Here is a 24,576-nt window from a genome sequence, read left to right as displayed (position 1 = left end):
ACCCGATGCCCCCAAGCCATGGAGGGCATGGGCCTGGTCACCCACCATCCTCCAGTGAAGCCACGGCGGTGCCCACTGCACCTGAAATGTCAGGTCCACGGAGGCCCAACCGCTTCAGAAATTTGTCTTCTCGCGCTCTGTCCCCGATTCCCTTTGGAGCTGTGACATTTGCGGAAGGCGCTGGGACTGTCAGATCCAGCCAGTGAGCCATGGGCCTGAGTCCCCTTGGTAGGTGCCCCACGAACACTCTGGGGCTGAAACCGCCAGGCACGTACCCAAGGATTCATGATCATGGTCTTGTGATGGCATCAGAGCTACCCAGGCCCTCGTCTCAATCTTGTTATCATCCACTTCCTGTCAGGTGACCTCGGCAGGTCCTTTCACTTCTCTGAGCCTCAGTTTCCCTACCTGTGAAATGGGCACAAATTTCCCCTGCCTTGTGGGTTGTTGAGAAGACTCAGGAGACTGTTTCTAAGGGTCTGAGGACCCCCAGAGTCCCCAGAGACCCCAGGTTCCAATTAGCAGGCATCTCATCCTGATGAGCCCCAGAAGCCACCTCAGCTCCCCGTCACAGGTGTCTGACACTTCAGCCACCATTTAACATCAGAAAGTTTATTGCCGCCTGCAGGGGCTCAGGCCTGCCCTAATGGGCCCGCCTGAGGGGGAGGACCCTTCCCTTTGAAGAGGGTCTTTATGGTAATTGATGGTAATGGTGAGTGGCCTGGGGAGGGGGCAGGTAGGAAGCCCCCCCAGGAGATAATCAAGTTAGCCTGGGAAACAAATTACTATCAGCCAAAACAAATCGCCTTTAAGCCCAGTTCAATAGATAAGACCCCAAGGCCAAGAGAGACACTGGCAACTCAGGGATCAAGTGGGGGGCTGGGGAGACCCCGCTGGTCCCCAAGGGCTTGGGACACAGGTGGGTCTCAGGCAGTGATGGGGGTGAACCTTGGGCCAAGCCAGGGTGGCCTTTCCTAGCCAAGCTGTGGTTTGAGTGTTGACTGAAGGGTCCTCACTCCAGACAGAGACAGACTGAGGCTCCCCCTCTCTCTGTGGATGCAGGCGTTTCCAGGACCCTCAGGCACAGCCGTGCCAGCTGCGGCTTTGACCCCTAGTTGATGACAGGAGAACACTGAAATTTACTGGCTATGTCAGACCAATAGGGTCCTGGTCTTAGCAGTGGTAGTCTTACGTCCTGGGGACCCCTCTGTCTCCCCATATACAATAGTTGATCACCCAAGACAAACTCACATAGCCACAGAGTGACAGAGCCAGGACACGTCTGCTGCTTCTTCTAACACCAAGCCTATCTCTCTCTCCTTCCCATTCATTTATTCACTCTTTTGTTCATTCACTCAGAGGTCACCCAGTGCACACCTGCTGTGTGCAACGCCCAGTGCCAGGCTCGGCTAGGCGGGTGATTACCATGTGTCTCCTGCCTCCAGGACCCCCAATCCAATGCCTGCGGGAGGCCCCACGTGGCCTGCATCTGTAGGATGTGGGTGGAACAGGGAACCTCACCCAATGGGTGCCCCTCCCCTCCACGCTTGGCTGGAGCTGGGGCATGCCAAGGCCAAGGCTGTTGTCTATATCCCCAGGCATGGATGGAGAGGAGGCCAGGGGTGCTGCCAGGAGCAAGGACACAGTTGGGGGGTGGGTGAGAAGTGGTGTGGCAGAGGACCACAATCATCCTTACCTCGAAACTCTGCAGGGGACATTTCCCCTGCCAGGACAGTGACGCCCAGTCCGCACGCTGCCCTTTTTGCTGCATGGCCTTGGGAAAGTGACCCAACTTCTCTGAGCCACAGCATCTTGGTCAGTGGAACCCGCTAAACCCGTTAGAAGATTCCTTCCCATCATCCTTCCTCCCCTCAATCTCACCTGATAGCCACTACTGCTGTGTCACAAAACACTGAGCCCTGGGAAGAGAGCCTGCGTGCATGGCCACACCCCTCCCACCCCTGCCCCTGGGTCCAGACCCTTGGCCTCTGAAACTGTCCCCGCAGCTCTTAGGGGGCCCCCCCTTCTCTTGCCCATCCCATCCTCCCCCCTCACCGGCTTTGGGACACGGCTGCGATCCTGCCCCTTTTCTCCTGCACCCCCAGTTTCTCCTCTATCCTGGGCCATCCCATCAGCAGCAGACATGCTCTGAGGCCCCAGGTAAAGCACAAACCAGCCGCTGCCCCTTGACCTCGCCCCCCAGGCCGTGTCACCTGTGCTCCTCACTTTCCACGCTCCTCTTCCCAGGCATCCAGGCCATCGACTCCCCAGGGCTCGAGCGTGTGTGTCACAAGCGCGGCCCCGTCTCAGCCCTCAGCTTGATGGACCTCTGACCACCACTGCCCCCTCCGGGTCCTGCCACCACTGGAGCCTCCTTTGTGGACCCCTCCCTAGCAACAGGGGCGGCTCCCTTCTGGGCTCAACCCTTTGGGACCCCTTCCGCAGAGCAAAAGACTCCAAGACCCCCAGGCCCCTCGACCCCCCTCACTCCCGCTCTCCCCACCCTGCACTGGGGTTTCCCTGGATCCCTGCTCCCGGGTGCCGAGCCCCCTCCTCCAGCTTTCTGCACAGTGTCCCCCCACCAGGGCTCCTGACCCCCGCTGTAGACAGAACAGCCCCTTTAGGTGGGTTGTTTCGACGCCCATTCAGTGCCCTCCAGAGTGGAGGCCCACACCTCTGCCCAGTATGCCCCAGCCCCCAGCCCAGGTGGGAGCAGGTCTTGCTGTGGGGAGAAGCCGCCTGCCTCGGGGAGAGGCCAGCTGGAGAGGGGCCTTGTGGGGGGACTCCTCGGCCCCACAGACCCCGATGCACAGGACAGCCACGTGCCCTTCCCGGCCGCCTGTGCTCAGAAGTCCCCTTGGGGATCACAGATGCCGACCGAGGCTCCAACTCCTGGACACGGAATTTCCAGCAAGAATAAGTTGCTGAAAGCCACAAAGTTTGGGGTCTGGCACTATCAGATGTATTCCACCTGTATGTGTATATTTGTCGTTTGCTTCTTCTGGATCTATCACCGCCACACACGTGCGTTTTACACACATTCACACTCAACCATGCTCACACACACACACACACACACACACTCACTCACACACATATACACTCACACTCACATGCGCATAAACATTCATACACTCAACACTCACACACTGTCCACGCTAGAGCTGAAGCCCCACAAGGCATTACTGTGCTTTGTTTCTGTCGAGTCCCCAGCACCTAGGAGGGTTTGCACGTTCGCCAAGGCACCCAGTGACTGTCTAGATGACAGAGGGTGCGGTGAGGGGTGTGAGGGCGGCACGTGGCAGGGCGCCTGGTGCACAGTGAGCCCCAGGGAATGTTGCCCTCGGGACTCTGGTGGCCCTCGGGGCCCATAGTCAGCCCCCCGCAGCCACGGGTGGGGGCCCACAGACCTCAGGCTCCCCTGATGTCAGGAGGGGCGTCACCACCCTCCCTGCCAGTTGAGCCCCATGACCAGCCCCCACAGCGAGGCTTTGGCTGGGCTTTATCTGTCTTCTCGGCTCATCTTCTGCTTCTCTGACTCTCAAACGGTCCCTTAATTGGCCATTTGGCCCCTAAATTAGGGGCGATTAGGATCAACCCCCAAGCAGCATTTCAAATGGCGGCCAGGGGTCTGAAGCCCCTCCTCGGGTCCCAGGGTCTTCAGACTTGGTCACATAAAGGTCAGCCCTCTGGCCTGGCATGGGTGCCTGGGCCACCTCTGACCCTCGGCTCTTAAACCTGCCCCTGGCTATCAGGCCTGAGGCCACAGCACAGATGGCAGGGTAGGAAGGGTGTGGGCATCCTTACGTTGGCACCTCCACAAATGTCGGGTCCCGGGCACAGAAACCTGTGCAGACATGAACCCGAGCCAGAGCCACGGTGCCCTCTGCCATGGGCGTGAGGCTCAGCTGGCAGCAGCCAGGTGCCGTCACTGCCAGATGCCACCTGTCAGCTGCAGCTCAGACCCGGACGAGTCTGCAACCCCTTCCAAGCCTCAGTCTCCTTGTCTCCAAAATGAGGGTAACCCCCGTACCCACAATTTTGTCCTGTTGCTCTGAGGGTTATCTGACATGATAGTTTATTGTCCTCTCTACCGATGGGGGAGAGAGAATCTCAGTTCCTGTGAGGGCTGCAGTTGCTGTGTCTCCCCAAACCCTAGGCTGGATGGACACACCGGGCTGGAAAGGCTGGAAAGGCTCAGGCAGCTGCTGAGGCCGCCATTGCCCGTGCAGTCCTTCTCCTTCTGTGAGCTCACAGCCCCTTTGAGAATCTGATGAAAGTAGTGAGCAGGCTGCCCAGAAAAACGCACCCATGTGCGTGCACACACATGTGAGTGCACAGCCTTATGCACAAGCCCAGGCGGGTCTGCCTTGTACGGCCGTGCAGGTTGTGCCCTGCACAAGGGCCCCTCCTGTAGTCCGAAGCACAGAGCTGCGTGCCCAGGTGCAGGGCTGCATCTGCCCAGGACGAGGGGCATCTTTTCCTCAGTTGCCCTTATAGGCTAGTGGGGGCCGCTGGCTTTGGTCATTGAAAGGAGCCTGGGGTCCCAAGTCCTGCTCCATGACAACATGGATACAGCCTCGGGTGAGCCAGGCTGCCTCTCTGTGCCTCAGTTTCCCCCTCAGAAACACACGCTCGCAAGGTCCCCTCCATTCCTTAACCGTCAGGACAGCCAGGACGCGGCGCACCACAGGAGTCGGACAGCCCTGGATACTTCTGTCCACGCAACAGGCAGGCGGGGCAGGTGTTCGCCAGTGCCCGTGCTGTGGCCTGGGGATCCCAGCTTTAGCACCCAGGAAGGGGCTCCCACCCACGAGGCTCGCGGTCTGTGCATCACTGTCAGCTCTCCGCGGCACCCCCACCCACCCGTTCCCCTCGGCTCTGGTCCTCCTCCCTGTCCCCCCCCACCCCCGCTCCCACCCCGGGAGCCTGAGGGCCATCGCTCTGTGGAATGCCGCACCTCTGAAGAGTGAACGGGCCACCATTGTTCCCGGGGCCTCCCAACTGCCTCCCACCTGGGGCAATTTATGGGGTCACTGAACCACCTAGAGGGTGCAATTCCCTGCCCTGGTGCCAATTGGCCCCCAAAGTGCTTTACAACTCGGTTATAGCACCAAGGAAGGGGAGCAGGTCTCCCCAGGACGGCCCCGACGCCCTGGTGGCCCCACCATTTGGCACACAGGCCGGGGGCACTCAGGGACGCCTGGTCCTGCCACCTGGGGGCCCAGCCCAGCCCGGCCCTCATCAGCCATCACAGCGCCTTTCCTCCTGCACAGCTGTTTTCAGGCTCCTTACGTGTGAAAAGGGGGTAATAAAAAGTACTTTTCAAAACTGTTGTGAGGATTAAATTAGATGACAGATGGCGAGTGCTCAATGAATGGTTATGATTTTATTAACATGAAAGTGGAGATTATTCTGAATCTCACTTCCCAGAGGTAAGACAGCTACTGTGCAGTCTCTCCCAGGAAGCTTCGCTTCTCCCATTGAGGAAAACGGCATAGGGGCTGCAAAGCACATAAAGACACAGTGCAGTTTCACCAATAATGTTAAACAAAGACCCACAGCACCAGCAGCCTGGCCATAGACACACCTGCCCACACCCAGACCCTTCCCCTTCCCCTGGAACCTGAGCCCAGCCCCCTCCCCCCAACATAACCACCGTTCTGACTTTTGCAATAATCGTTTCCTTGTTTAACCTGGACACGCCTCTTAAAGAATGTCATTTCGTCTCTCTACGTGTCTCGTCTTTGGCCTCTTCATTATGGTCGTGAGATTTGTTCACGTCGATGCGTGAACTTGGTGGGTGCTCACTTTTCTTTGCTGTATAATATTCCACGGAGCGAATGTGCTAGTTCCTTTATCCGCCCCCTTGTAGAAAGACACTGCAGTGTTCTGGTTTGGGGCTATAGGAACCTAGCTGCTCAGAATAGATCGGTCACAAGGCAACTCCAGCCTGGCAGTAGAGTCGAGAGCCAGCCTCACCCACTGCCTCTTCAATCCTCATGTGCAGGCCTTTTTCCACAGCTGGTGGGAGAACCGGGGTGGGAACTGTAGAACAAAGGTGGTTTACCCCCAGCTCCTTGGACACTGGGCTAGCTTGGGGCTCAGCAAACCTTTCCTGTCCCCTCCTCCATCCCCGACCCACCCCTGGTGTCATTCCTGACATGGTATTTACTGAGCAGCTATGATGTCTGAGCACAGTGCTGGGTGCTGGAGACGCAGTGGCATTCAGAGTGGGCAAGGTCCCTGCTCCTGCGGGTCACGTGCCGAGGAAACCGCACTAAGTAAATAAACACACAAATAAAGAAGTCACTTCGCGTCCTGTTGGGACTGGAAGTTAGGTGTTCTGGCATCTGTGCTCTCCCCCACCCCACCTCTTTGGTTGAGCCCCCAGTTACCTAGACAGGGCTGCCATATTGAATCACCCCAGGATCTGTGGGACTGTGCAGTGCACAGCCTGTGCCACTGTGCGCAGTGGCCTGGTGCTAGGCCCCCAACCAGGAACTGATAAAGAAAGCCTCCTACTGCTTATGTCTCTCAGGCCACCCTTCTTAGAAAGATCTGTATCATGGATGAAGCCCTTAGGGAGGGCCATGCTTAGCCCTCCAATGGCCTGATTGGGTGGCTGGGCGACAAACTAGAAAACAGCAGTGCCTACTGTGTGCCAAGCAATGTGCGCAGTGTGTCCATGCACCATTTCATTTACTGCTAAGAGCAGCCCTGTTTTACAGAGGAGGAAACAGGCCAGGGAGCATGACAGGTAGGTCAATGTCAGACCCAGGAGCACGCGGGCTTTGCTGGCCTCTAAGGAAGCCGGTCCCTGAACTGTAGTGGGGGGGGTCCCCTCCCCTTGGAGGAGCCACAGGTGGCAGCCCCCAATTTGTTCCCTGCTCATTAACAGCCCCGACCTCTGAACCACACGGGCGTCAAGGAATTAGAGCAGAGATATGCCACCTTTTGGGAGCTGACACCCTTATTCTTATTTAATTCCGCCCCGCCTTCCTTGGTCCCTCCAAGTGTCAGCTGGCAAACATCTGTCCTGTAAATCAAAGAGCTCCGGGACTCGCCAGGTTTGACGGGTCTCTGAGAATTTCATGGAGCCCCTTGGAGAAGGCACCATTGTAAGTTGCCAAAGCATTTGAAAAGTTGAAAGCCTCCTTTGCCAGCACAAAGTGGCCCAGAGAGCCTGGCTCCACCAGGAGGTCACAGCCTCAGGCGGCCAGCCAGGAGCACGGATTCCATCCCGAGAGGGCAGCTCCTCTGACCCGCTAAGGAGGCGTCGGGAAGGTTCCGGCTGGAGGAACCTGAGTAGAAGGCCATTGTGCAGGAGCCTGGGGATTTGTTTGGGAGGAAGGTGACACTCGGGGACGCGTAAGACGGCGCTGTCTGCACACCTTTGACCACTGAAGCCGCACAAACGTCCCTGTATGTGGTCACTGGCTGCTGACATGGCATTTCAGTGATTGGAGTCACTCAGCCACACCACAGGGGTCCTTTGTCTGCTGGCCCCCAGTTAACGTCTAAAAAGTATCTCCAACTGACTTAATCGTTTGTGTTGTCCTTATAAAAGTGATCCATGACCAGCGTACAAAATGTGGAAAGAAGCAGAAACATATAAACATAAGAAAAAAGAAAAAAGAAAAATAAGAAATAAATGAAAAAATAAAATTCTCTCACTTTTTAAAAATGCACCTTGATGCATGTTTTTGTCCCTTTATTTTTCCTTTTTTGCTTTTACAAAATCAACAACTTGCTGTATACTTCGTTGGGTGTCCTGGTGACAATGTTAGTGGGGGGCATGAGTGTTCGGGGACACCCTCGCCCATTTAACCAGTTCCATATCATTGCACAGTTAGCCTTTTCTGGTCTGTGTCAAACTCAGGAGTTCTCTCCCCAGGCCTCGCCGGCCATAGGATGCAAGGCCCAGGGGAGTTTCCTGATGGGTATGTGGAAATAGTGTGCCAGGGTCAAGGTCAGAGGGGGCCGAGGAGGAGGAGGAGGCTTTGTGAGCCTGCTAGGCCTGTGGGGAACTAGGCAGTCCCCAGGATGCCAGGAGGGGAGCTTCTTAGTGAACTTGACCAAGCCTCTTAGTCCAGAAGCACCCGCTAGCCCTCTGCCAGGATGACATCTGAGGCCAGCCTTGGGGGCGTCTGGGCCTGCTAGCTCTCTCCTAAGCCACTCCTGCCCAGAGGACTCCCACTACCCCTCCCTACACACACACACGTGTTCTCCATTCTCTGCTGGAGGACACGCTGAGGGCAGCCACCCACTAGCCCTCTCTTGGGGCAAAGAAAGGGCTACCTTAGCTGGGGCTCAGAGTGCTGTAGTGGGACAAGCATTGACTGATGGAGCCTGCAGGGGGAGGGGCGGAATGGGGCCCCCAAATGTATGTCCACCTGGAACCTTAGATGTGACCTTATTTGCAAAAAGAATCTTTGCACATGTAATCAAATTAAGGATCTCAAAATGACATCATCTGACACTGCCCGGGTGGCCCTCAGTCCAATGACCGGTGTCCTTATAAGAGAAAGGAAGAGGGAGATTGGGGACAGGGAATGGAACACGGAAAAGACCAGGTGAAGACGAGACAGAGCCTGGAGTGATGTGCCTATAAGCCAAGGTACACCTGTGACAGCAGACCCTGGGGGCAGTGAGGAAGCGTCCACCTCAGAGTCTCCGGAAGGAATCAGCTCTGCCTACATCTTGATTTCAGACGTCTAGACTGTAGGAAAATAGATTTCTGTCATTGAAGTGGCCAAGTTTGAGGTCATTTGTCACAGCCACCCCGGGACCCTGATGTAGACCCCTGAAGGTCCCTCTTCAAATTCTGGTGCTGCCACTTACAAGCTAGGTGGCCTTGGGCAGGAACCCCACGCCCTATCGGGAGGTGTGAGGACTCGAGGCCCTTAGGTCAAGCCTGGCACATAATAGGTGACCAGTAAATGGCCATAGCTATTCTCAGAGATGCTGACCGTCAGTGGGCGGGGGCCATTTAGAGCCAAAGAATGATGAATGCCACATCTCTGCCCCTCGGAAAACATCGCTGCTCTTTAGACAACATGCCGGGTACCTGGTGGGAGGCAGGTGGTGGTGGGTGGGGCGGTCTCTGGGGCCCTTCGGGGCTGTGTGAGGGGCCTCTGCTGCGGCCACACCTGCAACACGACAGACCCCACCTCAGGGAGTGGCAGGGATTCACCAAGTTTCACCAGGGTCATCACATAAACACATTCAGGGTCATTGGTCCCACGTTCAAGAAGAAATGAGGCCGTGACTCCAACTGTCTTGTGAGGAAGTTTCTAGAAGGAACCCTTAAAACAAACAAAAATCATGGGAATCAGACACTGAAAATGGAAGAGGAAGTCCCGTCCACATGAGGCCAGGTTGTCTGCGCTGGTGACAAGGCCCCGTCATTGCCCGACCAGCAGGCCAGTGTCTCCGCAGGGGACACCCCTCACCCCCTCACTGACACCCTGAGGGAATGGGCCAGCTGACCATTAGTGAGGACCGGACAGAAATCCACATTCATTCCTGCCCCTGCCACTGACCTCAGAGAATACGCCGGCGGCTCTGCTCGCAGAGCTCCCGGAGCCATTGAGTGGCTGCTGCCAGGGTTGGCAGGTAAAATCCTGCCAAAAGATGGCCGAGCACGTCGTCGGGCCAGCACTGAGCTGCAAGCGGTGAGGAGAGGCCTGGGCACCGCCGACCAGGGTGCCAGGCCGCCTCCAAGGCCAGGCCTCGGTCCAGGAGGGGCAGCCCTTCCACACAACGGGAGCCTGGCCTCCTGGCCTCCCGGCAGCAGCTCAGAGAATGTTTTGAAAGCTGTCGACCCCTCCCCAGAAAACTTGGGATCTCAGAGGGTCCAGAAGCCAGAAATTACCCCTTGATGTTCTGTAGTAACAGGGGGGTGATGTCGAGACTTGAACAAGGGCCTAGGGGTGGATTTTGTGGCAAAGGGTGAGAACGGGGGCAGGTGCTATGCGATGGACAGAAGGGACATGGAGCGGTTGAAGAGAAGGAGGGGTGGAGCGGGAGGGGGAACACCGGTCCGAGCCTCCCTCCACATTTTGTGGGGAGGGCCGGCTGACTGCCCCTATGCCTCTGTCCCCCTGACTTAGAAGGAGCTGTGGGGACATCCAGCACAGCCTGGGTCCCACAGACGGTGAGGAAATGGCCGAGAGCAGCCCTGGACGGGACTTTGGGAAGAGGTCGCTTGTTGTCACAGCCTCAATGCAGCAAGAGGTCCGGGCCGGGCTAACGGGACCTGTCCTCCAGAGGTGCCCAGCACCAGTGTCCCAACCCACTGGCCCAGCCCACCCAGGGCCCCCGGGGAACCTCCAGCCCCTCCCAGAGCCCCTAATTCTCACTCCGCCCTCTGCAGCCGGCTGGTCCCATTTCCTAGAGGAGAAAAGCAGGTCAGGTGCTTGTCCCAAGGCACACGGCGAGGCTCTGGAAAGAATCTCCAACCCCCTGGCTCTGTGGTATGTGTGGCCAGAAACCCTAGCCGCAACTGAGCCCTGAGCATCTGTTTAAAGGCCTCAAAACAGAAATACCTCTGGTCTCCACTGACCAGCCAGAAAGGCAGGGCTGGAGGCCTGAGCCCGAAGATGCTGCTTTCCTGTGTCCTCCTCCCCACCTCCGTCCTTCCCTTCCTCCCTCCCTCTCTACCTCCCTTCTCTCCCCTTTCAGTCCACAGACGTTTATCATCCAGTTTCAGGGCTATGCTGGGGGTCAGGTAGTGGCCAAGACCTCCGCCCTCCCACCATGGAACTTACAGACACCAGGCCGAAGGAAATCGGGGCACATGGCATAAACCATCACTTCACGGCAGTTCTAGTAAACGCTTCGAAGGAGGCCACGTCCTCTCTGAGCTTCCATTGAACTCACCTGTAAGATGGTGACAGCACCTCAGAGCCACTAAGGCAAGAAACAGAGATCACACACGCGCACGCGCACACACACATGCGCCCGTGCGCGCACGCACACACACACACATTCGTGCATGCACTCGAACTCATGCACGCACACATACACTGGCCCAGGGCAGGCATTCGGCCAGAAGGTGACTATCATCGGTAATAAGGTGCAGAGTGCTCTGGAACATAGGCCCGGAGTTGGACATCTCAAGACCTCTGTATTCCTAAAAGGGCTGCTGCCCGTGGCCTGGGCGTGCGCAGCTTTGCTTCTTATGCCAACCATAAGAGCGGCCACTTGAAACAGGGTGCTGACACCCCACACAGAACAAGACCCAACCACCAAGATTGTGAAAAGTATTTCTCATTTTTAAAAAAAGGCATTACTTGTAGGACTGACCGGAAGGACACCACCAGTTGAGGAGAGGCTGAATTTTGCTATCTGCTTGCACGGAGTAGGAAGGGGGAAAGACATGTCCCTGAGGGAATGACAGGACCTCCGGGTCCTTCCCCAGGGAATGACTGCTTCAGAAAAACGTCCTCTGCCTGTGATATCAGGGAGGCAACATGACTCCCGTTTATCTAGGAGACACTCCCCAAGAAGACCCCAAATAGCCCGACTTGTCCTGCACCCCGTATTTGCTGCTGCGTGGTGTCCTGTGGGTCAGCCATGGCCTCCGGAGCCTTGGTTTCCTGCTCTGGAAAATGGGGCTGATGACAGTGGTCCTAAGGCATTCGTGGAGCTGTGCCGCTCTTCATCAGGACCCTGCCTGGGAACCTGGTTTGTGAGCTGCAAACCACAGCCCCGTGCCAGCCATGAGCTCTGGCGACAAGCCACAAGCAGGTCCCATGCAGGTGGGTTGGGTTTTCCCCATCATTTTGTTATTTTGAAAAATTCCAAACCTCCAGAGAAGTTTCGAGACTAGTAGAAGGAGCACCTATGTCAGCAACATTTTACACATCCCCATTCTTGCTTGGCCGCGCGCACAGATTTCGTTTTCTGAAACTTTTGGAAGTCAGCTGTGTTACGTCACCTTTCTCTCTAAATACTTTGGCACGCATCTCCTAGGGGCAAGGACGTTCTCTACAAAGCCATGATGCAAGCATCAAACCCAGGAAATCCAGCCACCACACAGACCCATCTCCAATGAACAGTCCATACTCAAATTTCGCCAAGGGCACAATAATGCCCTTTATGGTGGTTTATTTACTTTTTGCATTGTTTTTTGTATTGACGTTAAATTCACATAACATTGTAAAGTGTAAAATTCAGTGTGGCCTCTAGTACGTTCACAATCAAGTTTCAAGTTTCAAAACACTCTTATCAAGTTTCAAAACATTTCTACCCCTGTTCCCCCAAAACCCTTACCCACTAAATAGTCCCCAGTCCCCACTCCCCTCAGCCCCGCCTAGGCAGGTGTTTTTAATAAGGAACCTCAGCGTGCGGGGTTTTTCTTTTTAAAAAGACCTTACTACACATGAAATGTTGCACTGGACCGTATGTGTTCTGAGTTCACCCACCTTACATGACCTGGAATAGCACTGTCTTGCCTGATGGTCTCCGCCCAGGCGCGGGCGGCAGCTGGGCAAGGTGGAGGAACACTGTCCCTGAGCCCCATTCAGCTTCTTCCGGAGCCTGCTCACGGTTCCCTCACACACCAGGGGTCTTTACTGCCCACTGGCTTTGTGCCTTGGCCTCTCATCTGTAAAATGGGTCCACAGCTGGCTCTCTGAGGCAGGAATTCCCCAAGGTAACGGCCTGTTCTCTGTTCTCCAGAGCCGAGGTCTTCCACATGAGCTGAGGCGAACGGGTTGCATCTGACTCAGGGCGAGTCGCTGTCTTTACTCCCCCAACACTGGCATTTTCTCTCTCTCCAATGAACTTCTCTCCAAAAGGAATTCTGGGATTCCCAGGGTCCTGGTGAAAATGAGAGTGGGTGTCACACAGCGTCCGGAAGTGCTCCCTGAAATGTGCTTATGACACAGGGGGCAGTGCCTGGGGCAGTGTGTCCTGCTGGGGACTTCTGGAAAAGGGTCTTCTTTATGCCGCCCCCTCTGGCTCAAACCATCCTGCAACAGAAATGTCAACCTCAACCCTCGTGGGGCATCGGTGCGTGCCCCAGGCACACCAGGAATCCCTGCAAAGTGTTGGCAGATCAAGGAGCAATTGATATGGTGATGGGACCAAGGAAGGGTGGAAGGAAGGGTGGACAGAATGAGCAAGAAAAAGATGGACAGGGCCGGCCAAGTGGCGCGGTGGTGAAGAGCTGGCTTGGGACGCCAGAGGGCCCCGGTACGGATCCCACATATGAGGGCCAGTGATGCTGCCCTCTACAGCTAAGATGCTGAACAACAGCTCAACCTGGGGCTGGGCTGGCTGCAGCCCCTGCTGCAGTGGGTTGCCATGGGCTACCGTGTGTGGCCGGCAGCCAGCGTGAGCGGCCGTCCAGAAGCCGGCAACTGATCTGCCTCGCCCGGGAAGAGCGCAATGATGGTGCCAACTTGGGCCAGTGAAGCAACATCCTCCACAACTAGACTGAAGAACAAAACGACAGCAACTTGTCTGTTCCCCTTCCCCCAATTCCCCAATAAAATTCCTTTTAAAAAAAAGATGGACAAACAGATGAATGCAGTTAATTCTCGGCCACACAAATACCTCCTGGTTCCTTTAAATGACTCGTGCAACATTCCTGGACCACCGCCTATGTGCCAGGCTCTGCGAGGTCACGGCCACAGATGCTGTCCCCACCTGTGCGGAGCTGCGTCTGGGGAGGGGACAGACGGCAGAGCGATAACTGCACCAAGAAATGGCGGCACGTGTGACAGGAGTGAAGCCGCTTCAGCCAGGGCTGCACCTGGAAGGGGGCGTCTCTCTTACTGTCTTGCTAGAGTCATTATGGGGACTCAGATGACCCCTCTGGGAAAATGCCGGGCAGGTGACAGGACTGAGCAGACTGAGCAATTGGATCAGGGTCCTGGCCCTACTGAGGCTCTGAATGTAGGTGGGCCTCTTCATTTTCTGAAAGACAGGCTGTTTTGGTTTTTCTTTTTTTTTTTTAACTTTGTTGGGGAACAGTGTTTTTCCAGGACCAATCAGCTCCAAGTCAAGTAGTTGTTTCAATCTAGTTGTGGAGGGCGCAGCTCAGTGGCCCATGTGGGGATCGAACTGGCAACGTTGGTGTTATGAGCACTGTGCTCTAGCCAACTGAGCTAACCGGCCACCCTGGATTTTCCTTAAATATATATATATATATATATATATATATATATTAATAAATAAGAGGTTTATGACTTGAATCCAGGCGGAACTGGGTTCAAATCCGAATTTTGCTGTGTATTTATTACCTGCTGTGACTCTGGGCAAGGTACAGTTTCTGAGCCTCACTTTCCCCATCTTTAAAATGGACACTGTGAAAATTAAACGTGATGACGTAAAGGGCCTAGCATACTCCTCTGCACATACTAACAGCTGCCTAAGTGTCAGCCACCCCCACAGTTGTCATCACCATCATCATCGTGACCAGCACAGCATCTGGAATATAATAAGAATTCAGCTAATTGTGCTGGCCAGGCCTGTCTCAGAGTTTCCTACGACCTCTGAGGTCAGAAAGAGAAAATGCCTTGTGGAAAGTTTGTTGTTGTTTTGGAGAGAAAAAAGATCACGTTGTGTATCAAGCTTGAAGAACAGCCAACTTGTGGAGGCTCGGACAGCCATCACAGGCCAGGGTTCCAGGACGTTTCAATTTCCATATCTTAATTTTTCAACTTTTAGCAAAGTCACAATGAGCACCATTAATGTTTCCTCATGAAACTACTTTTTGTTTTCCTTAACTAGGTGACACGCACAGCGTTGCTGCATCCTTACATATTGCTACACGGACAGGTCAACCTGTTTCCCATTGGGACACATTCCTGTGTTGATGATGGAGGTCACTGGGGAAAAAGGATTCACGTACAGAAACTGGCTGCACAGCCTCATTGGCAGGAAAAAATGCCAGCTCCTGTCCACACCCATGACAAACGTAAGACACAGCCACACCCAGGCCCTGCCCACCAGGGTGAGCTCTGCCAGCCGGTGGGTCTCAGGCTCTGGTTGGGGGTAGAGGGTGAGGTATCTTGGCAGCAAAAGGGTTTCCAATCCCCGGTCCTGTGCCACATGGGTGACAGTTAGTGGCTGTGACTCAAAGAAGTCTGGGCAGAAGCAGGGTAGTTTCCCAAATTCCAGCAGAACGAGGCTACACCCTGCCTCCATCCAGCCTTTGAATGTGGCCAGAGCCCACCTTTGGGGAAGACACCATGGGCCAGTAATTCCCCCTTCGAGACTGACTGACAGGTGTTTCCAAGGATGTGCTACCCGGTGTGATGTAGAAGGGGACAGTGGAAACAATCTAAGTGTCCTGCACTAGGGGACAGAGTACACACCCCATGGAACTCCAGATCTGCCGGTGTCCATGTGCTGTGGAAGGACGTTTAGTGCCATGGGGAATGTTTACATCTACGTCGGGGGAGGGGGATGCAATGCAAATGCTGGGTTTCATTTTTCCTAAGATACATACATATTTTTTAAAAGTCTGAGGAAGAAATCCACCCAAAGAGAAACCGAGGCTCATAATGCAGCCAATGATATTCCAGGTTTTAAAATGGCTTACTTTCTGCTTTTCTGGATTTTCCCCAATTTTCAAACCATGAACAAGTGTGGCTCTTGCAATGACAACGTTCAAAATCAACTTTATTGAGGTGTCACTTAATATACATCCTAACGTTAAGGGCACCCCTCAATCAGTTTCGACAAACGTCACGGCCTCTTTATCGCCACCACAATCAATACAGAGCATCTCCATGCCCCCAGAAAGCTCCCTCTCGGCCTTGTCCAGCCGATCCCTACCCCCACTGCCGGCCTCAGGCCACCACCCATCAGCTTTCTGTCACCATACACTAGATTTGCCTTTTCCTAGAGTGGTCATTACATCTTAAAAATAAATAATAAGTAAGGCAAAGAGAGCCAGAGAGTAGCCTTTAAATAAATAACAATAGCTACCCCTTGTATTTCACACCTCTATATGCCAGGTGGTCTCTATATAAATATTGATCTCTTGACCGGTAATCTATTCTAATTCTCACATTAACCCCGAGAATTAGGTATCTTATGCTTTTACAAATAAGGACATGGAGACCCCAAGAAGCCTTCCTTTTTCCACTCGGCCTCAGTCCCCGTCCATTTGTGGGCTAACAGGAGAGCCTGTTTTTGGAATAATGACCCTAGTGGGGAAAAACATATGGGTTTTGGTGAAATAGAAGGCTTTGGGGGAAGTAACACATGCTCTAGCAGATTCTAGAAAAAATATAGGGCTGAGACTCAGAAGCACTGAGCGCTAGTTTTGTCTTGGCCTTGAGCAACTAGCTGTGTGGCTTATTTCATCCGCGTCTTCACAGTCCTTTGTGTCTCAAGCTGGAAACTGCAGTTCTGATAACCTGATGAAGATTTTTACCAACACGGCAGAAGCTTCTGCAGTTAGAAAGTACTTCTAGCCATGGGGGGGTGGGGGGTGGAGGAAGAGCACAGGAAGTGCTTACGAAGGCACGTTTGTAAATTTCTAACTGTCAAGTGAAAAGAAAAAGAATTATCTTCATCATGAAAAGACTGGACTGAAGCTGAAGATTTTCGTCACTGCTTGGACGTAGGTTAGAAGCGATGAAAGGCTCTCATTTGCCATCATCAGCAACCAGACAAGCTTTGGGTTGAAGGAGGGCGACCCCAGGAAAAGAGTTTAGGGCAGTGAAAAACAATCCAGCTAACATCAGATCCAGAACAAAGCCGCCAAGCCAAGCCCTTCTGGCTCTCTGGGCCTGAGACCCCTGGGGCCCTGAATGGGCTGAGCAGGGCAGCTGGGGTGACTTGGACCCCGCTGGCATTGTCCACTCCAATCAGTGAATGAAATCTCACCAGGGCGAGTCAGCTGGCTCAGGCACCTGGGCCAAATCAAATGCAGCCTGAAAAATAAAAATGAGCCCAACCCAGGACATTGGGGGCTGCAGGGGCATGCGACGCATTGAGAGGCTTCAGAGGGAGACCTCGCCCTCGGCGACTAGGCAACTCTCACCTGGACAGCCTTAGCCGCAGCGCCCCCTGCTGGCCAGCGCTGCCTTTCCTCTCCCCGTCTTGGCTTTTTCCAATCAGTACCAGCAAACCGGCCCAAGCTCCGGTGCCCCGCCCACCTGGGTGCAAACCCCCGCTGGCTGCCTGGCCAACTCTGTAGGCCTCCGTTTTCTCACCTGTAGCACAGATTAAATCACCTGAACTCTCAGAGCAGTGCTGTGACTGTGGGATGCCTGATACACCACAGACAGACCCTCGGTGGACAGCCACCACTCTTCATGAACTACACCCCAGGCACTTTATGTCCACTCGTCCATGACTCCAGCACAAGGCTGAAAAGCAGGCATGAGGAGGCAACAGGCCCAGCAGGTTCGTGGCCTGCCCAGGGAGTGGCCAGGTATGGATCTTTGCTGCCGAGGGTCTGACCCTGCAGGCTGCGCCCCTGCTAGGAGGCCATTCCACCTCCCGCAGGCAAAGCATGGCGTGGATTTACAAGCCCAACAGCCTGGGTTCAAATTCCAGGTCTACCGTTTACAGGTTGTGCAGCCTTGTGTCACTCTGCCACTTTTCTAGGGCCCTCTATCTGTCCAATGGGGGGGTTAGAATGTCATGGGGGTTCTTGTGGGGGTTTAAGCAGAGAACACCATAAAGTGCTCAGAACAGAAGACCAAGCTGCCGACTTTGCCGTTCTCCTCGGCTCCCAGATAACAGCGGCCACTCTTTTCCCACCATGGCCCAAGGAGGGGCAGCTAAGGGGGGAGGGGAGTTGGAGCCAGAAGCTGGCGTCCCCCCTCCTCCCCCAGCCCGATTTGGGGCGTGTTCCCCATTGCAGCCCCTGCCATCCTCCTCAGGCCTTGCATTTATCCAAGATCTTTAAAAATGAGAGCTGCAGGGGAGGGTAATTAAGTTTAATAGGAGCCGCCGTCGATTTAAAGCCACAGGGGGGAAGTAATTAGATTTAACAGAATGCAGCGGCTTTCTGAATCAAGACACGCAGCGTGGGGGTCCCTGGTCTATAAAGCCTTTGAGATGATGTCTTTTTGTAAAGGCTTTCCTGGTGACATTCTCTGTGCGCCCCGTCATTAACGCCAGTCACTGACTGGGATGTGAACATGGCTTTCACTCATCGAAATTCATTAGGCCTGGCACTGCTTTCTCTCCCAGCGCCGCCACCGTTTGCCCTCCCGTCGCCTTTGCTCTGATCCAGTGTGGCTTTTCCCCAAAACCTGCCTCCTGGGGCCCCACACCCAAGAGGGGTGTGTGTGTGTGTGTGTGTGTGTTTAATGGGGGGTTTGGGGGGGTGGAGGAATGATAAGAAAGAATCAGTGTTGAGCCAAAGCCCCCTGGGAGGACCCCCGTCTTCCCGCCAGGGCATTCTCTGGACGCTGTTTCCATTTTCAGAGCATCATTAACGAAGGTCTCTGGTTTGCAGGAGCCACTTCACTGAGTGGCCCCCTTTTCCCCACCTGGTGTCGGCCTGACCCTAGCAGCCCTGGTAACTTCCTCTTCCACTCGCCATCAGGTAAGGCGCTCCCCGGCCTCTCCGCGCTGCGCTCAGGGATCCAAAGACTGCACCAACGACGAAAGGCACCTCAAAAACAGAGGCGCGCCCGGGCCTGAGCTGGTAAGTCAGCTAGCTTCCCAATCTGCAGCTTGCAAGCCCACCCGGTCCCCAGGCGCCATCTCTCCGGTGCGCCGCGGGCGCCGCAGCGCGGACGCCGCGAAACCCGGGCTGAAGCGCCATCTAGCGGCGCCCTCGTGACGCCCCCATTGTTTCTCCCAGGGCGGAGATCTTGCCCGGACCCCCGTCGGGGTACAATTTACTGGGATAAAAGGGGCCGAGGGTGGAGGGGGGGCAGAGATCGCGAGAACATAAGGTGGGAGAACGTGAGAGGGTACGACCTGCAGGGGACATTATTTCCGAAGGAGGACTTGACGTCCGGGGATATGAGGCACCTTCCCGGGAGGGAGAGGATGGGGCTTTTAGGGGGGCAAGGCTTTCCTGGACCGGGAGTAAGGGATGCACAACTCAGTGCCTCCCAATCTCTGGCTCCCGGGTTCCTGCCTCCGCCCCAGCCAGCGCTGCAGCCTGGGGGCGTGGCTCCGACGTCTCCTTTATTGCTTTATAAAATCAAATTCGCCCAGCCTGGAGCGACCTGGCCGCTTGCCCCGCCACCGCGCCGCGGGGAGGAGCTCCCCCGAATCCTCCCGCGAAGCAGGGCCTCCCCCTTCACTGGATCCGGGCGGCCTGGGCGGGGTCACCCGGGCGGGGCCCGGGGAGGGGGCTGAAGCCGGAGGCGGGGTATGAGTGGGTGTGTGCGGGGGGCGGGTGCCTGATGCAATCCCGATAAGAAATGCTCGGGTGTCGCGGGCACCCACCCGCCGCGAGGGTAAGACGCGCTATATAAGACCGCCAGCCGCGAGCCGCCGCGCCGTCGGAGCAGCAGCGCAGCTCATCCTGAGCGCACGGTTCGCTCGAGGGCCGCGGCCAACCCCCCACCTCGCCACGCACAGCCCTGCAACGCGTCCCGGCTGCTGCTCAGCCTCCCGCAACCCCGCAACCCCGCTGCCGGAACTGCGCTCCGAGCCCGAGAGAGGTGCCATGCGGAGCCGGTGCTCTGTGGCCCGCGCCCTGGTCCTGGCCGGCCTCTGGCTGGCCTCAGCCGGTGTCCCCCTAGCTCTCTCGGACGCTGGGCCACACGTGCACTACGGCTGGGGCGAGGCCATCCGCCTGAGGCACCTGTACACCGCCGGCCCCCACGGCCCCACCAGCTGCTTCCTGCGCATCCGTGCCGACGGCGCGGTGGACTGCGCGCGGGGCCAGAGCGTGCACAGTGAGTGCCCGCCGGGTCTCCCTGCTGCCCAGCGCCCCTTCCCTTTACTTCCTTCGATTCCCCGCCGGCTCTCCACTCCCGAAAAAGCCAGGTTTTGGCACATCCGAGTTCTGCTCCCGCTGGGTACCCAGACAGCGCGAGGAGCTGGGGGAGGAGGACATGGATGTGTGGACCTTCCACACTCATGCGTCACCCTCCCCTGACACCACCCCTTTGGCTTCTGCGTATCCCTCGCTCTTGAGAACCCCAGGTTTGGGCACCTCGGCGTTCCTTTCCCTCCCCGAGACCCCAGACGCGCGCGAGGAGCTGGGGCAATGGGGGGCTGGGGGTGCACGGGCCCATGCACCGACCGCATCTACGTGTTATGGGCCCCGCGGGTCCCGCCTGAAGCTTTTTGCTTCCCTCGAACCAGGTTTGGTGGAAATCAGAGCGGTCGCCCTTCGGAACGTGGCCATCAAGGGCGTGGACAGCGTTCGTTACCTCTGCATGGGAGCTGATGGCAGAATGCTAGGGCTGGTAGGTGTGACCACCGGGAGGGACTAGCTGGGGCACGGGACACACGCCTCTCCCCAGGTGGGGGCCTGCAGGGGAGGGGGGCGCTCTGGATCGACTCCAGAGTCCCCTGTCTTCCTCTGCTCGGTCCCGCGTGGAGCTCGGAGGGAGAGACTCGGAGGGCAAGGACCGTATTAAGCTAATGTCGGACTTCTTTTCTACGGAGGTAGCGGGTGGATGGAGAATGGGTGGAGAGCCGCCTTTGCGTTTTCGACTGAGCCAAAGGCCGGCCCATCGGACGAGGAAACCCATTACTTGGCCCTCTCTGCTATTAAACAGGAAAACCCACCTCGGGCCTTCTCAGCCTGGGCCTGCTCTTGGGTGGTCCTCGCCTCCGATTCCCTCCCCGCAGTGCTAAAAAAAAAAAAACGGAAAGAAAGAAAGAGGGTAGATCCACGACTTGGATCTTTTTTTAAACAGTAAATCTTTAAACAAGTCAGCGAAAAAAGTTAACATTTGGGCTTGTAGAAGATTTCAAAATTTTTTATCTACTAGAAAAACTTGTTCGTAGGCGCGTCAGAATCATCCAGTGCGTTCTCATCCTCGTGCCCTGCTCACCTGTTCTGCAGATGCTTTTTGGGGAGTCTGGGGGGCGGGCTGGGATGGCCCGGGTACCCACGGAAGTCTCAGGGCAGGAAGTGTGCGGATGCTGGGTCTCCGGTCTCCAGGAACAAAGGCTGAGAGTTCAAAGGGAACCGTCGCCCCTCCCGCGCCAGGGTCGCGCAGAGCAGGCTGTGTGAGGTCCTGGCGGGGCGCAGGGCCTCAATGCAGTCCCGCTGGGCCGGGGGCTCCGTTGGTTGGAGGAGCAGGCGTGGGAGAGACTCTGCGCCTGGGGGAATGCCCCGGCCCCCCCAGAAAGGATGCAGATGCCCGGCTTTCTCCTGCAGTGCGAGTATTTTTAGTGTCAAAATTGTGCTGCGTCCCTGGCGCCGGTTTATTCCGTTTATCCCCAGTGCCTGTTTCAGGTTTTATGATGGAGTCCTGCGTGAAAGGACAAGAACGGAGGCAAAGAAAGGAGGTGGTCAGCTGGCTGAAAGCTGACACCAAAAGCCACTCCAAATCTACTGGTGCAACTTTTGTTATTGTGACATTTACTTATGGGGTGGGCGGGAGGCTGGAGGGTCTACTAACCCACCATTCTCCTAATTCAAACTTGGTTTGGGGGGTGGGTGTCCACCTAAACTCCAGTTCTGCCTCTCGATCCTGTGGGCATGGCTTAGCATAAAATTGTTTTGTTGCCTTTTTTAAAAAAACAGTTTCCACATTCTCCTAGGAATTTGAAGTCGTATAATTTTCTGTATGGAGAAGAGAGTCGAAATGCTTCATTTCACCCAAAGAAGCAGCAGAGTCAATCCACCATTTGGTGCTACTTCCCTTGTTTGTCAATTTGCATCTCCCCCTCCCGCTGTCTGGTGGCTTAATCTGTCTGGTGGCTTAATCCCAGTTCCTGGGCCACCGGCCTTATCAGGGCCTTATCAACACAGCGCTCACCCACCTGCAGTTCAGCGACCTTTGTAGGCTGGGGCAGAATGAGACTGGGCGCCTCTCCTTGGGATGTTTACCGCCCAGCCTTCCTGGCTCCCTGCCTGGGTTGTCCTCTCTATCCAAGGGTAATGACACTCGTTGGAGATAGAACTTACCCGCTGGCACCTCTCAATCCACTACGACGGTCTGGCACCAGGTGCTGTTTTCCCTCCTTCCCCCTGAATTTCCGGCCACCCCCGCTGGGTGCAGGCTCTGCCCTGGGCCAGGGGGAGGGGGCTGCCTTTATTTTGATGATCCTGGCAGGCTGCCGGGAAAGCTCTCTGCAAATGAATGAGGGGGCTGATGGTTCTCACTAAGGCACCAGGCTAAAAGGCTTGAGAACCATTTGGGTCTAAATGAGGACTAGATTCTTCAACCTGGGCCCCAGCTCCGATTCCGTGTGATTCTTAATTGAAAGGCTGATCCTGAAAGGTCAGCGCTTTGGCAGTGTTTCCCAAAGTGCCAGTGGCATGCCAGGGACTTATCAATGTCAAGACTGAAAGGGTGAGGGAAGCACGTGTGCATATCACGCCTCTGATAGTACGGACACTGTTGCTTAGGACAAGACTAAGTTTAAAAAATGTGACGTGATTTTGTGAAAAATATAAAGGACCCATGTAAAAAGTGTATATAGATGTTGAGTATAAACATGAAATATATACCTGAAGTGTTTGTGTAGTTAAAGGTTATAAAGTATAAAGGTATATGAATTTATATATAAAGTATATATTTAGTGTATACATTTTACTGTTAAGATTTAACATAAGTACATTATAAAGATTACAGTACAGCATAGGGGGAATGTAACAGCTATGGTGTCAGATGGGCACTAGACTTTCAGGGTGCTCACTTCGTAAGGTGTGTGTGTAATCTGTTCTATAGATAACACTGATATATAATGTATATCAGCTGTAATTGTACAATAAAATGAACTTAAGTGAAATCGTAAAAAAATTACAAATGTATATTATAATGTCATATATGTTCAGTGTGTGTTGATGTAATACATGCTTTCTATATACTTTATATGTGAACATACATTACATTATACTAAGTACAAGTTTACGTATAAAACATATACTTTAAATACCTTTATATTTTGTAACGTATTTTATAACCTCTAACTACACATGCATGCACACAACTAATAGTGCAGACCGAGCAGGGGTAAGTAACAAACGCCCACCTGTATGGGTCTCGACTTCTGGCGGTGTCACACCTGGGACGGGACGTGATGGGGGCGGGTCACTCCTTGGTGCTCACAGGTTGTCTGTTTTCTCCGCAGCCTCAGTACTCGGCCGAGGACTGTGCTTTCGAGGAGGAGATCCGACCCGATGGCTACAACGTGTACTGGTCCAAGAAGCACCAGCTCCCCGTCTCCCTGAGCAGTGCCAAACAGAGGCAACTGTACAAGGAGAGGGGCTTTCTGCCCCTGTCCCACTTCCTGCCCATGCTGCCCAGGAGCCCAGCGGAGCCCGAAAACCTCGAGGACCATTTGGAGTCTGACACATTTTCTTCACCCCTGGAAGCGGACGGCATGGACCCTTTTGGAATCGCCAGTGAACTGAGGCTGGTGGAAAGTCCCAGCTTTCAGAAATAACTGAGGTTCTGGCCTCCCCCTGCCCTTAGAGGCCAAGACCCCAGGCCTGTCTGAGGTGCTTGCAGAGTGGGCTCTGGCCACGCTTGACAAGCACGATCCTGGACCTATGTGCTATTTAGCTTTAGGAAGAAATATTTAGAACTTGTACATAGACAGTTGGACATTGGCTGTGCCAGTCTCTAGGAGATAGACTTGTATGATCATGAAATTGTAAACCCTCCTCTTGCCCAGGTGCTACCCCAGCTCCCTACCCCGCACCCTGGTCATTGCTGGACACGTGCTGTCCCAATTCTGCTTGAATACCTCCGCTGATGGGGAACTCACTATCTGAGAAAGTTCATATGCCGAGCTGAAATTCTCTGCAGTTCTCTCCCATTATTTATAGCAGGGGCAGCAAGAAGAAAAGCAAGTCGTTTTAAAACCTTCACAGGTGATATGAGAATGGCAGGTAAAGGTGAGAACTGATCCAGATCTCAACTCTGAGGAGGACCCTTGGCCTTGCCCAGGCCCCTCCAGGACACCACCAATGTGCAGGGGGAGCCCAGAGCACTGCCCCTCCCCCCACCTCCAGCCTGGGTAAATCTTGAGAACGCCCCCTGATGGCTGGTTCTGGGATAGATAACCTCTGACGGACTACCTGGCAGTGCGCCTACTTCCCCCAGAACAGCCAGCACCCTGCACACGGCCACCACTTGCCAGGCTCAGCCTGGCTCCCCTAAGGTGAAGGGCCATTCTGCCACCTGCTCAGAGGGACAGGACATAAAGACAGCCAGCCCCAGCAGCCCTTCCCTGTGTGGCAGGTGCTGTTTCCAGGTAGTATGAGTTTCTCTTGAGGGCCTTCGATTTGGAACTCCACAGGCCCCTCCCCTTCTCTGCCCCCCCCCATAGTTCTTCCCATCACGTTGGGGGCTCTGGCTCCTTTTTGAGCGCTATGCATGTTGACCCGAAAAGAACAGCTGCAGAAGGTGCTTCCATTTCCTGGCCCTTTGCCCCTGCACCACGTCGTCCTGTGCGAGGGGACTGGACAGCTCCCCACCTTCCATCCAGAAGCCAGGAAAA

The 24,576-nt window shown here is 55.1% G+C and overlaps 1 protein-coding gene across 1 annotated transcript; it reads left to right on the top strand.

Annotated features, from left to right (window-relative positions):
- The first annotated feature begins 19,609 nt into the window (after window positions 1-19,609).
- FGF19 (fibroblast growth factor 19) lies at window positions 19,610-23,548 on the top strand. Its single transcript, XM_019654670.1, has 3 exons — window positions 19,610-19,841; window positions 20,254-20,357; window positions 23,203-23,548. The coding sequence occupies exons 1-3, from the start codon at window positions 19,610-19,612 to the stop codon at window positions 23,515-23,517; spliced, it is 651 nt and encodes a 216-aa protein (XP_019510215.1). The 3' UTR covers window positions 23,518-23,548.
- The last annotated feature ends 1,028 nt before the right edge of the window (window positions 23,549-24,576 follow it).

Source organism: Hipposideros armiger, unplaced genomic scaffold (genome assembly GCF_001890085.2).
Source record: "Hipposideros armiger isolate ML-2016 unplaced genomic scaffold, ASM189008v1 scaffold_228, whole genome shotgun sequence".
NCBI classification, from domain to species: Eukaryota; Metazoa; Chordata; class Mammalia; order Chiroptera; family Hipposideridae; genus Hipposideros; species Hipposideros armiger.
The sequence above is the reverse complement of the archived record's forward strand: the minus strand, read 5'-3'. Positions and strand labels throughout refer to the sequence as shown.

What these genes read in the sequence shown, in the direction of transcription:
- FGF19 (XM_019654670.1), top strand. Translation starts at nt 19,610, where the DNA reads ATGCGGAGCCGGTGCTCTGTGGCCCGCGCCCTGGTCCTGGCCGGCCTC. An exon ending in GCGGGGCCAGAGCGTGCACA is followed by an intron (nt 19,842 to 20,253) that starts GTGAGTGCCCGC and finishes CCCTCGAACCAG; the next exon opens with GTTTGGTGGAAATCAGAGCG. An exon ending in ATGGCAGAATGCTAGGGCTG is followed by an intron (nt 20,358 to 23,202) that starts GTAGGTGTGACC and finishes TTTTCTCCGCAG; the next exon opens with CCTCAGTACTCGGCCGAGGA.